This window comes from Puma concolor, chromosome E4 (genome assembly GCF_028749965.1).
Source record: "Puma concolor isolate L17-30 chromosome E4, mPumCon1.1.hap2, whole genome shotgun sequence".
In the NCBI taxonomy this organism is placed as follows: domain Eukaryota; kingdom Metazoa; phylum Chordata; class Mammalia; order Carnivora; family Felidae; genus Puma; species Puma concolor.
This window is the reverse complement of record NC_141683.1, coordinates 37,324,663-37,339,204: the sequence shown is the minus strand read 5'-3', so window position 1 is coordinate 37,339,204 and position 14,542 is coordinate 37,324,663. Positions and strand designations below refer to the sequence as shown.

General features: G+C 46.5%; 2 protein-coding genes across 2 annotated transcripts; one reads left to right on the top strand and one right to left on the bottom strand.

Annotated features, from left to right (window-relative positions):
* Window positions 1-809: 809 nt before the first annotated feature.
* On the bottom strand, window positions 810-12,102 carry SERTAD4 (SERTA domain containing 4). The gene is made up of 4 exons (XM_086694622.1): window positions 11,941-12,102; window positions 6,720-6,911; window positions 5,411-5,526; window positions 810-3,319 (listed from the first exon to the last, which is right to left on the bottom strand). The coding sequence occupies exons 2-4, from the start codon at window positions 6,892-6,894 to the stop codon at window positions 2,558-2,560; spliced, it is 1,053 nt and encodes a 350-aa protein (XP_086550748.1). The 5' UTR covers window positions 6,895-6,911; window positions 11,941-12,102; the 3' UTR covers window positions 810-2,557.
* On the top strand, window positions 10,970-13,717 carry LOC147572593 (uncharacterized). Its single transcript, XM_086693458.1, has 3 exons — window positions 10,970-11,300; window positions 11,345-12,256; window positions 13,211-13,717. The coding sequence occupies exons 1-2, from the start codon at window positions 10,970-10,972 to the stop codon at window positions 12,172-12,174; spliced, it is 1,161 nt and encodes a 386-aa protein (XP_086549584.1). The 3' UTR covers window positions 12,175-12,256; window positions 13,211-13,717.
* Window positions 13,718-14,542: the final 825 nt, after the last annotated feature.

The following is a 14,542-nucleotide window of genomic DNA, read 5'->3' as shown; positions in this document are numbered from 1 at the left end:
ATTTTATAGCTTTGGCCATCAAGAGAAATATTAATAATGCTGGGGGATTTTAAAAAGCAAAAGGATGTTATTTCTTTCATATTTAAATCTCTATGATGTAGGACAGAGTAAGAATGCTATGTCCGACAAATTAATTAGCTTTCAACTAGCCTTCTCTTACCAAATGAAATATTAACCTCGAAGAATAACATTAATACAGAGTCGTATGGAGTAACACTAGCAATGATCTATGGTGGTTTCAACCATTGACACGAGTCATCTTTTTGACAATTTGGCATTTCATAATGGAAATCAGCTAGGGTTTACATTATGCTATGTTTTTGTCAGAAACTTTGCAAAAATGGAAAATGTTTAGATTCTTTAAGATGAAGCCTTGACAACCAACCACATCATTTATTAACACTGTCCCCTTGGGGCGCCAGGGTGGCTCAGTCGGTTAAGCATCCGACTTTGGCTCAGATCATGATCTCGCGGTCCATGAGTTCGAGCCCCGCGTCAGGCTCTGTGCTGACCGCTCAGAGCCTGGAGCCTGTTTCAGATTCTGTGTCTCCCTCTCTCTGACCCTCCCCTGTTCATGCTCTGTCTCTCTCTGTCTCAAAAATAAATAAACGTTAAAAAAAATTTAAAAAAAAATACTGTCCTCTTAATCCACAGGAATCTAAACTTACAAACTAGCATCATTCTAAAATACCTGTCCAATTGACCTCTTAAAGTAGTCTTTCATTTTGAAGACACCTGCATGGCCACTGTCCACTAGACATTTAGAGTTTTTTGAAAGAGAAAGAGCAATGGAAAAAAGAAAATCTTAATGAATTTTGATCATTTTAATAAATATATATCAAGAAAACCTCACTTTATTACAACAACACAGTCATATACAAGCATCTATCATCTAAGTTTTCAACATCAAATGTTTATCAAATATTGAAAATAAAGGACAAAACATTACTAGACTATTTAGCCATAACACAAGAACATGTTTTAAAAATTGGTCCTTGTGGACATTGTCCAAATGATCCTACTCATACACTGTATGAATGAGACCTATATTTAATATTAATAGCAATAATAAAAAAGCTTTATCTTGGAGAAACTGGGAGGACGTACTTCTTTCCTCCGTTTGGCATTTGGTTCCTGTGAAGTATTGTTTAAGGAGGCCCAAGTCAATTAGCAACCTTGGAAACTGCAATACAGTGTGGAAGAAGTTGGCTGCAGAAGGGCAGACGGTCAGAGGGGCACTCTGAACACGCTCTTGCAAACGTGCAAATTAAAGAAATCACTGAGAAACATGTTGACCAAATACATGGTAGCTATTGCCAGCTGAGTCCCATTTCTCCAAAATAACTTTCCAAAAACGAAAATCTTTACATTCTTTAAGATAAAACCTTATTGATCACCACATCATTTATTAACATTGTGCTTCTTAATCAACAGCAAAAGTCATATATAAAAAACCACATGCTTTCATAATCTAAACGAGTGAAATGATGCAAAACAGATTAAAGTATAATGCATGCCACTGGTTCATGAACTGCATTGGACAAGAAAACAAAACAAAACTAAACAACCCAAAACCCAAAACACCCAAACCCCAGCAACAGACCGTTGCCATAGAAAAAGCTCAAGCAGCTTAGTGCTGGCTTCTAACAGCTCTATTGTTGCCCCCATCCCTTTCTAAAAATGCCAAATCCAAAAGCAATTGGGCATCAAAAACAAAGAAAGGATAGAGATGTTGAATCAAAAGTTGAACGCAATAGTTTCGAAGTTAACGGTTTCCAAACGATATTGATCCACCCTGTGTATTTTTTTTTCCTGTTTGTTAAATCCCTGCTGTAACTCTGATTTATCCTTAATTTGCACATTGGCAAAAATTAAGATAAAGTAAGGCACCAAAAATCGCCCTGTATATCACCTCTCTTTAACAGCCGAATCACCCATCACAGGCAAGCCAGGAACTTGCAGGGATCACCCCTCTACACATATTGTTGATTGCCACCCCAAGACTGGTGTTTCATTATGTTCCATCCTCTTTTCATCTGTCACGCAAGACTGTTAAATATAAATACTTAACGGCACCACGAGGCCACTTCATCTAGCTCCCTGTCTTCAGTCTTTTATTCAGAAAAACAATAGTCACGTAGAAGCAGGCATCTTTTGCTGGTTGTTTTGGTTTGCTTACCAAATAACTACCTAATTAGTTGGCGAACATGTTGGAAGTTTCCTGGCTAGTGACAGATTCCTTGGGGGTAATGGAAAGATCACAAGGGCACACTGCCCCCAGGCTAATCTACTGACCTTTTCCATAAGAAAAGTAAGGTCTACTTTTAAGCATTAAGTCAGCTGGTTTTTGGGCAAAATCACCACATTTATAAGTAGCTCGCTGATGCCTACTATACAGATGTTTTATGCAATCTGCTCTCCAGGCATTAAAACGACACGGCATGTTCATGGCATAATTTTATCAGTTGTACAAAACTATAAAATCCATTCAAAATAAAATTTATGAGAGCTAATTGATCATGCTGTGCATGCTTCAGAGTTTCGGTGAAAAGATGGCTCATATTTTACTCCCTTTGCTGCAGCACAGTTTGTTACTTGGTGAAGGCTCCTTTTTCCTTAAGGATTTTTTCCAAGACTCGCTCACATTGCTTTTTTCATTATATGCAGTCTCAAAATAATCATAAAATTGGCCTTTGCACTCAAAAGCCAGGTCATTTCCCACAGGTTCATGGCTTATGGGGCCACCATCCCTGTTGGTGTCATGATTTGCTTTCTCATCACTTAAGGTGGCCTTTTCCTGAACACCTAGCGACCTGACATTAGTAACAAAGATTTCATTGGCAGGTATCTGGCCATCACCCTTGTAAATAGGTGCGCTGCCTACGTCAAAATCCACCTGGTGGGAACAACTCGGTAAAGGTAGAGGGGGAGAGGAAGAGGAGGATGAGGAGGAAGAGGGGACAGTGGTGGAGGCACTTCCAACGCTAGCATGGACAGAAAGGGGTACATTTAGGTAGTGACCACCACATTCTTGGTAAAAGCAGCAGGCATGAAATTTTTCACACTCCTCTTTGGCCATCCGTGGTCGTTTTCGGTAGGGACAGTCTTGAGCCATGAACCACTCTTGAGCAGAGGTGCCATTGAAAGAGCAGGCAGGAAAGCACCAGTTACTCTGCATGATGATTTCTCCATGGATCCTTTTCATCAAATTGTTTATAAGGACAGATCTTCGCAGGTATACCTCAGGATCATCGATAAACTTTAGCTTTTCTAATGACATATAAAGGATGTGGGCTCGTTCCTCAAAAATTGAGATGGTCTAAAAGTCAAAAAAGGAAGAGAAAACTTAGGTCATGGACTACAGGAAAATGTCATCACAGTACATTTCTTTCTTGGTAGTCTCTGGATCTGGGAATACTGGGCTCCTGTTTCTCCCAAACTCATTTAGGGATGCTGTCCCTGGTGTTACTAATGTCGACCCCCCCCCCCCCCCAGCCCCCATTCCTGAATCCCTGGTGTGGTCAAGCACCTGGGAATCCAGTCACAATGGAGACCTCAGCAGGGGGAGGTCAGGTTGTTCGCTCTTATATGGCCCCGTGAGGGAGATGCTGAAACACACAAATCTACACTGCTAAAAATCAGGAGAGCAGTTTCTCGGGGCGGGGGTGGGGGTGGGGGAGGGGCAGAAAAGTAGTAACAAGAGGCACGAAGAGAGGTTCTCAGTTGCTGGCTATGTTGTTTCTTGATCTGGGTGCTAGTTACACGGGTATGTTCACTATGTGAAACGCATCAAGCTGTACCCTTAAGACACTTGTGCTTTTATGTGAGTGTATACAAACACATGCATACGCGCACACATATACTCATACGTTACATGGGAATAAATGTCTTTTGAAAGATGGCAAAATGCAGGTCATAATAAGTATACTTCAAACCCTGGCCAGGAGCATGAGAACTGCTTTCAGGGCTGTCCCTGTGGGTTTAACACTTGCAATTATCTTTGCTTGAACGAGGGACAACAGCCTTTCCCCTGAAAGGATCTGTCAGTTGAAGGGCCAAAGTAGGCTTCCTTCTGGAGCCAGGCAGGAGAAGAGATGCAAGGAAGAAATGAGAAAGACTCACTTCTGAGCAGTGTGCTACCATCACCATGTGATGATTGGTACAGAGGCAACTAGAAATTCGCTGCAACCATAACACAAAAACGAAAGAGGAAATAAACAGCTTGTGTCCTGGGGGGCCACCTCTTCCAGGCCATAAAAAAAAAAAAAAGGAACTGTTAGCATGACCTGAGGAGCTATGAACAAAGCCAGCCCAGGATCAAAGGCAGGAACTGTACATTCAGAGAAAAGCTCAGCACCTACCAATGCATGCCCAGGTCATTATGAGCAAGGCCAAAGCCAACACCTTGAAGGATAAGCTTGTGGGGTGGTGGGGAGATGGGGTAAGAGGAGACAGAGAGGAAGTGCATCAAAAAATTAAAACTCCTCTCCATGTTTCAGACAACTATGCTTTGGCTTATACCCTCCCTTTTCTTATTTTTAAGTTCATGCACTTATTTCGAGTGAGCGAGCAGGGGAGGGGCAGAGAGAGAAAACCCTAAGCAGGCTCTGCACTATAAGCTCGAAGCCTGAAGTGGGGCTCGAACTTGAACTTTATGGAACCGTGAGATCATGACCTGAGCCAAAATCAAGAGTCAGACGCTTAACCGGGGCCACCCAGAAGCCCTGGGGTTATACCCTCCCTCGATTAAATCTGTAGATAGTTTTTAAAGGAGGATAACCATAAAGAAAAAGAAATGGTATTTGAAAAGCTTAGTGGCCAGTTTCCTACTTCTTCTTATGTATGCAAAAGAGTTAGCTGTGGTCTTTTCTTGGGAATGAATTACATATTTTAACAAAGTAAACATATGCAGCCAGTGTACAAGTGCAGGTTTCTACTTCCACGCATGCTTTCAACAGATGGGGAGTCCACCTGTAAAGGGTCCTGAGAAGCCCTGGGGAACCGCTCCCAGGTGGGCACCCACAGAAGTGGCACTGGCCGCTGGAGCTAGAGCTTGGGGAAGTGGAAGGTCAGGAAAGAACAAGTGCTCTTCTGTGCACACGTGAAAGCACACACCATTCATAACCATTAATGCAACTTAAGAAAAATCAAATCATTTGTAAAAAAGATGTTCCTTGGATTATGTAATTTTGTTATTTCTGGGTAGAGGAGCTCCTGCTGGCTCTTTCCTCAATTCCTTGTGAAAAGAACACAGGACCCAAAAAAGGGACAACGATTAATATGGCTCTGCTGAGAAGTGGCTCGTTTTCATTGCTTGGGTGGAACAATTTAATTTCTGGAAATGGATCAAGCAACTGTTACTAAGTATCTTAAACTCTTAATAAAAAGAATGACTATTAAAAAAACATACTTTATGGCTACAGCTGCTGAGTGGTGGGTGAAAATCCTCTTCTTCCACATACTTCCTCTTAAAGTATGTGATCTTGGATGCTGTTATAGGATTTGAAATTCCCCTGTAATGTGATCCTGTGGTAATAAATCAGATATGACAAATGACATGCGGTTTGCCAGACTCTCCAAACAAAATACTTTCCTTTAATTTCCTTATAGAAGATAAGTTGGCTACGTATATGTCTGTACATGTGGTGATTAAAAATAAACATTTGTCTTAATGGTTGCTATCATACAGAATTGTGGCCCAGGCTAGGCAAGGATTTCGAGGTAATTATAAAGGAAAATGATCTATTTCAGCATTTACTAAATACTCAGAATCTTAACTGTATGCACAAACAGCAAAATTCATAAAAGGAAAGAACAGTATTTGTTCAAAGTGTTTAATTAAATCCATGATAACATAACACCACTGCTCAAATGTATACATCTTTAACTGTCAGCACTAACAACCAAATAACTTTAAAATGTTATTGGCTGTAGGTAAGGAAGCAAATGACTACCTGCATATTAGAGTTATAATTTTCTTTCTTTCAATATATGAAATCAAAAACTTTTTAATTTAAAAGTAAAATTTGGGCTATCCAAAGTCCTTTTTCCTCTCAAAAACATAGTATGTCAGCCATGAATAAAAGTAGGGTTTAAATTTTAAAGAACAGAGCTTTTAATCCAAAACAAACTTCAAAGAGTACTTATTTTACATTATAGGTTTTTTTTAAGGGGTACTACACAAAAACCCAAGGAACTTACCTTAAAATATAAGAATAAAGAATCAGGAAGAATATACATCTAGATTTCAAAAATTTTCCCCCTGAATATGAAAGCCAGTTGTGTGCTTAATAAAAAGAAGAGACACACAGCTTCTGGCCCAAAGTGTAGATTCCTTTATGTCTCATGGGATACAGATTTCATTGTCAAGCTCACCAGGACTTGTGTAGCTCTGAGAGAGCCATGCAGTGCTACAGGGTGAAAAACCAAAACCCAAACTCAAGAGTTCCAAAATCTGGTTTGGTTCTTTTAAAAATATAGGTGCATGACTTATACACGCAGCAGCAGCTTGTGTAGCCTCAGGTCTGAATGCAACTTGAGTATCACGTCTGGTCCCCTCCCAGGAGCCCTGGGCTCACTTATGAGAGGTGTACAGGCAGCCTGGGAAGTCCCTGGAACATGAGCTCTCTCAGCTCAGAAGGGCGCCCCAGACACCACCCCCGCCCACTAGTCTGGCAGCTGAGCTGCAGAGGGCAGCAGGGGAAGGTCAAGGGCAGTACCTGCCAGCGGGGGACCGGCTCCCCGGTCTCCCTGCAGAGGAGCCTGTGCTGGCCCAGGGGGGCTTGGGCCTCCGTAGCTGTCAGCCTCCCATAGTGTCTGGTACCCAGCAATTTCAGCAGCTCCTTCCGAGACAATGGGCTCGCAGAATCTATTCATGGACAGAACCAGAGTCATCTCTGACAGCCTCAGATCTAAAAAAAAAAAAAGAAAGAAAGAAAAAGAAAAAGAAAAAAGGAAAAAAAAGAGAAAAGAAAAAAGAAAGAAAGAAAGAAAACAGCCCTAATCAAGAATAAGCCAGGGAATGGCCTTGGCATTTTCATTCCTTTGCTTTGGGAAACTTTTACTTCTCAGTCCTCCCCTTCACCCTGAAACATTTGATTATTTTTTCAAAGAAAACCTCAGCAAACTCTCTTGCTGCTATTAGCTCAGCCTCTGTGTTCGGCAATCTGCATTTCATGGGCGGATCTTTAAAATCCCATTTCTTATTGTTCTCAGATTCCCCTCAGCCCTCTTTGAGACAGCTGCTTTGCCTCCTAACACATTTTCCCCCTGACCTTCCCGCACAAAATGTACCCCTAAGAGGCAAGTCCCGGACCCTTGCGCTTCCTTTCTATTAATAAGGCAAAATCAATTTTCTAGTCAGTCCCCAGAGAGTCTCCTTTGATGAAATCCGCTAATCAATCAAAAGGAAAGGGTGGGGAGGCAGAAATCTCCACCATTAATCCCTACTGATGCGCTCAGGTTTGGTCTGTGTGGCTGGCCCTCTTGTCTCCTTTCGGCTGGACCAGCTCCTCTACAACATTCCGGGGCTCCCTCCACTTTCTTTTCCCAAAACGAAGCAGACAGAGACACACTTGGTAGTTGTTTCCACCAGCCCTGATCGGCCTGAACTGGATCTGCCTCCAGTCAAAACACTGTGAGATGAAGACAGAAAATTGGCTCCAGTTTCAAGCCGGGAGTTGCAGCCCCACAGGAGCCAAGCACAACATCAACGGAGCAGGCAGAATATTAAACAGGAGCCAGGGCTTCAGGGCCAGAGGCAGCCGGCAACTCTTTCCTCGGTGAGGCCCAGACACAAGGCAGAACTTTCCAGGAGGCACACCACTGCCCTCCTCTCCAGTTCGCACCCCTGCCTGGGGTCTGCGGGGAGACTGGGAGCCTCTCTGCTCTGTGATACAGCGCTGGGCCCCTGCTTAACTCAGGTGGACCAGGCCACTTCCAGGGGGGCTCAGTGTCTCCACTTGGTCCTAAAGCTCGAGGCAGGGTGAAGAGTGAGTTCAAGGGGGAAAAGGATTTGATACTAAAGCAAAAAGACCTATGGGCCAGAGATCAGTGGTGAAGGCAGAGAGGCCTCAGCACCTTTATTAGCTGCCAATTCCTTTACAAGACCTGAACCTCCACTATCCCACTTTGCCATTTAAAGAACTGTCACAAGGAGTGATGTCAGGTCTGCTTTCTGAAGACTGATTGTCTTTCAAACATACGCCAAAGGTCTACTTCACGTTTTCCTTCTCCAAATTATACAGCTTGTAATGTTTTGGGGAAAGGGTGAATCTCCTGCTGTCTAGGAGACTGTGATTACCTACATGTTATACGGAGGGTCCACTTCCAGGTAACAGAAGGAAAAACACCAGGGGAAGGGGAAATAGCTTCACTGAAGAGACAATGTCCTCTGGCTAACAGAGCGGCTCTTGGCAGCCAGGACTCCATTCTTTGTTCGGGCTTCTCTTGGAGATCCTAAATTCTGTCCCAACCTCACTGAACAATGAAGCAAGGCCTTCTGACAGACAGGGGGAAGTGTCCATGTCAGTGGCTGGAAGGAGGACCCAAATGATTTGGGCTGCTAAATGACCTACCACTTCTCTTTTACACTGTCCTCCCTGCGAAGAGGCAGCAGCAAGGACTTAGTAAACATTATTAGAAGAAGAAAAAAAGAGGTGTTTGATTAACTCTCTAAAAGGCAATAGTGGGACATACCATTTATTTTGCTCTTGAGTCATCAAAAAATTTAGGGCTACCCTGATTTAACAAACGAAGCTGTTCTATCACCCCTCAAACCCGGCAACCAAACAAGCTATCAAGCCTCACGATGACAGATTCCCTGGGAGACTCTCATAAATGGTCTAATTTCTTAACCTATGATAAAAGACAGTTGTTTCAGTAAATGCTATTCCAGGAGCACGCGAGTTATATAGCTTTTTCTCGGTCAGTAGCCCTTTCTCGTTGACTGCAGTGGTGGTTTCCAGCTTGAAATTCACATTCACTTTTGTGCTGGATTCTGGGAATAAGACCCAAGCTTTTTGTCTGTTGAACTTTTATTACATAAAACCAGAGGAGGGTTGACAAATCCACTCCTCTTAAGAAAACATTTGTAGGCCCCTAGAAGCAATTACCTTTGTTTAATAGGACATTATATGGGCCCTGTGCTGTTTTATGTTCCTAAGAGTTTGTTTACATATTAATAACTTATTGTTGTAGCTTTTTTGGTTAAGGATTTCAGTGTTTGTACTTGTTAGTATTGATTCCAACACATGAAATTCTATCAGTTACACATTTGAACTTGAAACATGGCATAGTTGTCTTATCTTGGCTCTTTCCTTTGTGAAATCTAATTTCTGTAAGTTTTTTCTTTTTTGAACTGGAAACCTGTACACACAAATATGCTGGAGAAGCTGAGTTCCTTCCATAAGTGATTTATGTAAGTCTGAATAAAATATGAGTGACTTTGGACTATTTGGGGGCTGGGAGAAGATTCTGCAATGGAGTCTTCCTAGGAAGCCTATTTAGAATTTACACCAGGATGTTAACAAATTAAGAAGGCAAGTTCAATGTTCAGGAAGAATTGGGAGTGTGCGGTGCTAAGCGCTCATGTTTCACATGACTATTTGTATTATACGTGCAGATCCAAACTGTCACTATTCTCTGTACGATGAGATTTACATTGTAATTCTGCTACTGAGTTCAGAAGTTTAAATCCACAAATTCATGTGCTGTTATTATTAGATATAACCACAAAGATGTACATTTATGGTAAGATTTGTATTTTTTAACATCAGAGGTGAGTGGATTCAAAAGAAGGTTGTTAAAGTGTGTTTTGTCTACACATGGGTTTAAAAAATAAAAAGGTCCTAACCTCTTATTCCCAGGTTCCTGCAGGTCAGTTTTGTCACCCACCTGGACATAGCAGAATGACACCTCACGCATTCCCCAAAGGCTAACGACTAAAATGTCATGCTTTTTCAGGAAATATTCATAGTAAAGTTACCAGGCATTGCTATACAATTTGGTTTTTCCAGATGACTTACGCATGTTTTTTCCTCAGAGCCATTATAACGCTAATAGGAGAGGTAGGCACATAGAACAGGGTGGCTACAGGTTCAGCGGCACCCTGAATCTAAGAAGGGCTCCTGGTCATTCTTTGCCTCCCCCTCCCCCTCCCCAGCATTGGAAATTAGAGAACATTAAAAGCATCACAGCAGTTAGAGATCTGATTCCCACACTGAAACGCAGAGAAGGGCTGGAATGTTCAATGCTGCCAGTCTTAAAACGTGCTGCCCAGGTGGACCAAGACCCCACCCCACCCCCAACCCGACCTCCTCCTTGTCCTTAACAAGATTCCAACAGCTTGTCCAGCTGCCGCTGCTGCTCGTGGTGGTGGAAGGGGCTGAATGGGTGGAATAAAATCCTTCAACCCTTCCGAATAGACAGATGTCGCTTTTCTGCCACTCGCTGCAGTACACCTGTCTGCCCTAGAAGTGCATTTCTCAGCTGTAGCTTCGAGAGATCAGGCGCTTTAGGTCAGGTCCTAGGGCGAGAAGGGCCGGTGCTGGGCCTGAGGGGGAAGATGAGGTGTCCGGGTGTCCGAGCCCTGGCACCAGGTCTCCCCATCCCAGGCCCAGGGTCGCGACGTCTGGAGAACCGACCCCCCTGCAGGCACCACGTCCGGGAGACTCCGGCACAGACACACCCCAAGGGGTCGGTGCCTGGGCCCCTGAGCCCCTTCTCACGTAGGGAGCAGAGCCCTGCCGGCCGGCGGCCGCAGGAGAAAGTAAACAACACCCCAAGTGTCTGGGAACAAAGGCAAGTTGTCTTTCCACGGTGCGCGAGCCGTGCGCCTCTCCTGAAGAATAAGAGCTATTATTACTCTTTCTTTCTTTTCTTTCTTTCTTTTTTCTTTCTTTCTTTTTTTTTTTTTTTAAACAAGTTTCCTTCTAAGGGAAATAAACACCAAAGGTAGGATTCCAAGGAAATGACTCACAGCGGCTGGCAGGGCTCTGGCGAGGCTGGCCCCGTCCCCGCGCTCCAGCCCGCAGCAGATGCCTGCCCGGCCCTCCCTCCCTCCCTCGCCGGCCAAGCCCGCTCGGAGCCCGCGGCTGCGGGAGCGCCCGGCGCGGCCGTGGGACCCGGGCGGCGGGGACAGCGCCCGCACCTCCCGCAGGCGTCCGCTCTGTCCGCGCCACCCTGGGCCGGGGCGGGGGGGGGCGCCTCTCCCCCCGCCTCCACGGCCCCAGCCGGGCACTCCGGAAAGTTGCTAGGGCCCAGGAGGCGGGAGGGGAGGAAGGGAGGAGAGAGAGGCGGAGGCGTGGACCAGGCGGGCAGCAGCCGAGTCCGCCGGGGAGGTGAGCTGAGGACAGAGGAGCCGCCGCCGCCCGCAGCGAGGCTCGGCTGCCGGGGAGGAGAGTGCGGGGGCGGAGGTGGCGGAGGACAGAAGGTGTCAGCTCCTGCAGCTCTTCCCTTTTCTCGAAGACGCGCGCTCCTGACATCCACAACCCCTCCCTCTCCACCTGCCCAGCGTCGCGGCGACCAGACCCGGGGGCATCCCCCCTACTGACCCCCAGTCCCCTAGGGAAAGGGAGGGAGCGGCCGCCGCGGGCCCTGGGGGCTCACCAGGGCTGCCATCCCCACCCGCCCGCGGAGTCGGCTGGGTGCGCGCGGGCGGCAGCGGTTCCCGCCCCGGTAAAGGCCCGCGGCGCAAGCCAGCCCCGGGGAAAGCCCGCGCCGCCTCGGCGCCCGGCGGCGTCCCGGCCCCCGCGCTGCCCGGGTCCCGCTCCGGCCGGTGCGCGTCCGCTCGGCGCCCCCGGCGCGGCCCTGGTGCCGGGAGGCCGCGCGGGTGCCACTCGGCGCGCGAAGACTCTGCCCGCGGGGACCGGCCCTCGCCCTCCACCCGCCCGGGCCTCGCCGCCCCCGCCGCCCGCCGCCCGCGCCCGGCCCGGCTCTTACCGCGGGGTCAGCCGGGAGGCGGCGGCCGGAGCGCTCGCGCTGCCGCTGGTCCGCTCCGGGCTCGGCGCCAGCCCGGCCGCCGGTGCACAGTCGCGCGGGGCCCGGCCCGGCGGCCCGGTCGACGGTGGACGCTGGTGCGCGGCGGGCGAGGGTCCCGGCAGGTCCCGCCGCCGCGACTGGGGCGCCGCGCCGCCGTCGCTGCAGACGGTTATGGTAATGAGCGGCTCTGTCTAGCGAGGAGCGTGTGAAACCCGTCAATCCTGTTTGCCATTTCCCCGTGGATTTCCGAGGAGAGGTTCTGCAGGATGCCCCCAGGGTGAGAGAGGGAACATGACAAGCGCGCCCGCTCTCCCGCCCTCCCTCTGCTCCCGCCGCCGCCGCCGCCGCCGCCGCTCCTCAGGCAGCACACGGGGCGCCTTCCCCTCACCCCCACCCCAGCCCGCCCCCTGCCTCCTTCCCTCCTTCCCGCCCTCCCTCCTCCCTCTCCTCCCCTCTCTCCCCTCCCCTCCCGGTGCCCGGGGACACGCGGGCCCAGCTCCAGCCCGCAGCCCAGACCCCACGCGCTCCCCGGCTCCCGCCCTAGCCCTGGGGGCCCGGCTCCAGCCGGATAACGTATTCACTCTGCAACCTTCTGAGATGTCTTCTCTTTTTTTTTATTTGGTTTGGTTCTGTTGTTGTTGTGTGTGCGTGTGATTTAAAAAAAAAAAAAAAAAAAAAAATCTGTGCCTTTCCCACCCTTTGAAAAGACTTTCTTCTCCTTTGCCACGGCAAACGGAGATGAGAAACAGATGTCTTTGCAGGACCAAGCAGTTATTCTCCCCTCGCCGCCCGCCCCCGCCCGTTCCCCTCCGGAGCTGCATATGTATAAAAAAGCAACATGGGTCCTACTGCAACTTGAATTGGCAACTCTTTCTGGGTGGGGAGCCTCGAGGGAATACCTCCAGGAAATAAAAAAGTAATAAAGGACGTTGTCCTTGGTCAAGGGAATGTAATTTAAGCCCCGGAATCACATTATTCTGCAAATAGTAATTTTCCCCTGTATTAGTCTCAATTGGAGTTTGTTTTTTGAAACATTAATTCATAACTTCTGTCTAGGGACTCCTCCATAGTCGAGATGGGTCATTTCAGGTGTAATGAACACAGAGGCTTGGAAGGCATAGACCTAATAAAATCCGGGGGAAGGCACCTGCACAAAAGTGTTACAAAGACTATAATGTTTGTTTACTGCTACTATGCCAGATGTGCTAAATATAACACTTCTTTAAAACAGTGATCCTCCGACTGTGAAAAACCAAACCTCTTGCTGCCTGGCTCCCTAGGAATCAAGGAGAGGCACAGACTGAAAATCAGAGAGGGAAGGAGTAAGATCAAGGACGACGATTAGCATCTGCAAATTGAACTCTATCTAATTTGCATGTTTATTTCTTAGAATTGTAATTAAATTTGTGTAATAAATGTTTTCCATTTCATTTGTACACTTAAAATTTGGGTGACTGACATGCAGTTAAGTGAATTTCTTTTCTTTTTTAAACAAATGTAGTTTATTCAATAAAGCGGCAAACAAATATTAGACATAATTAGAACTAATCTACTTTGAAGGTATTTTTGTTGAACTTTGTACACTTAAAGTCTCTCAGAGGTTTTAAGGGTATTAGGAAGCTGAGAGAAGGCAATTATGCTGAAAACAGCCTAACTCCACAGATTTCCAGGAGCATGATTTCATTTTTTCCAAAAAGACATTTCAGGGTTGCATGCCTAAAGTTGGGAATTGGGCAGCCATCTTGGCTTTATTCTGAACCATATTAAAACCATATTAAATTGCATTGGCTCTGAGCACCTAGGTGGCTCAGTCAGTTAAGCGTCTGACTTCAGCCCACGTCAGGATCTCACGGCTCACGAGATCTCATGAGTTCGACCCCTGCATTGGGCTCTGTGCTGACAGCCCAGAGCCTGGAGCCTGCTTCGGGGTCTTTCTTTCTCTCACTTTGCCCCTCCCCCACTCATGCTCTGTCTCTGTCTCTCCCTCTCAAAAATATACACTGAAAAGTTTTATAAAAATTGCATACGCTCACATAGGACACTGGCCATTAGGAGAATAATTGTAAAGGTGAGGGGGCCCCTGGGTGGCTCAGTCGGTTAAACATCTGACTCTGGATTTCGACTCAGGTCATGATCTCACGGTTCCTGAGTTTGAACCCTGCATTGGGCTCTGTGCTGACAGTGTGGAGTCTGCTTGGGATTCTCTCCCTCTCTCTGTCCCTCCCCTGCTCATGCTCTCTTTTCTTTTTTTTTTTTTTTTCTCCCTTAAATAAATACACATTAAAAAAAAAAAAGAATTGTAAAGATGCCATTTTGTGCAATCATTGGGTGTTGCATGCCCAGCTTATGGGCAGAATATAATTTTCATTCGGGTAGAGGGAAGAGGGCAAGGAAACGCACAGGGCATTTAAAGCAGTGTGAGTACTTGAAAATCTGTATCAGTACCTACAACTGGTTAGTGTCTAACTCAAATGAAGAACTAAATGTGAGGGCTTGGAGGCATGGCTTATTATTGTTTTTATCTTCCTATATTAAAGTTTTATAGCATTTAAAGGACTGTGGG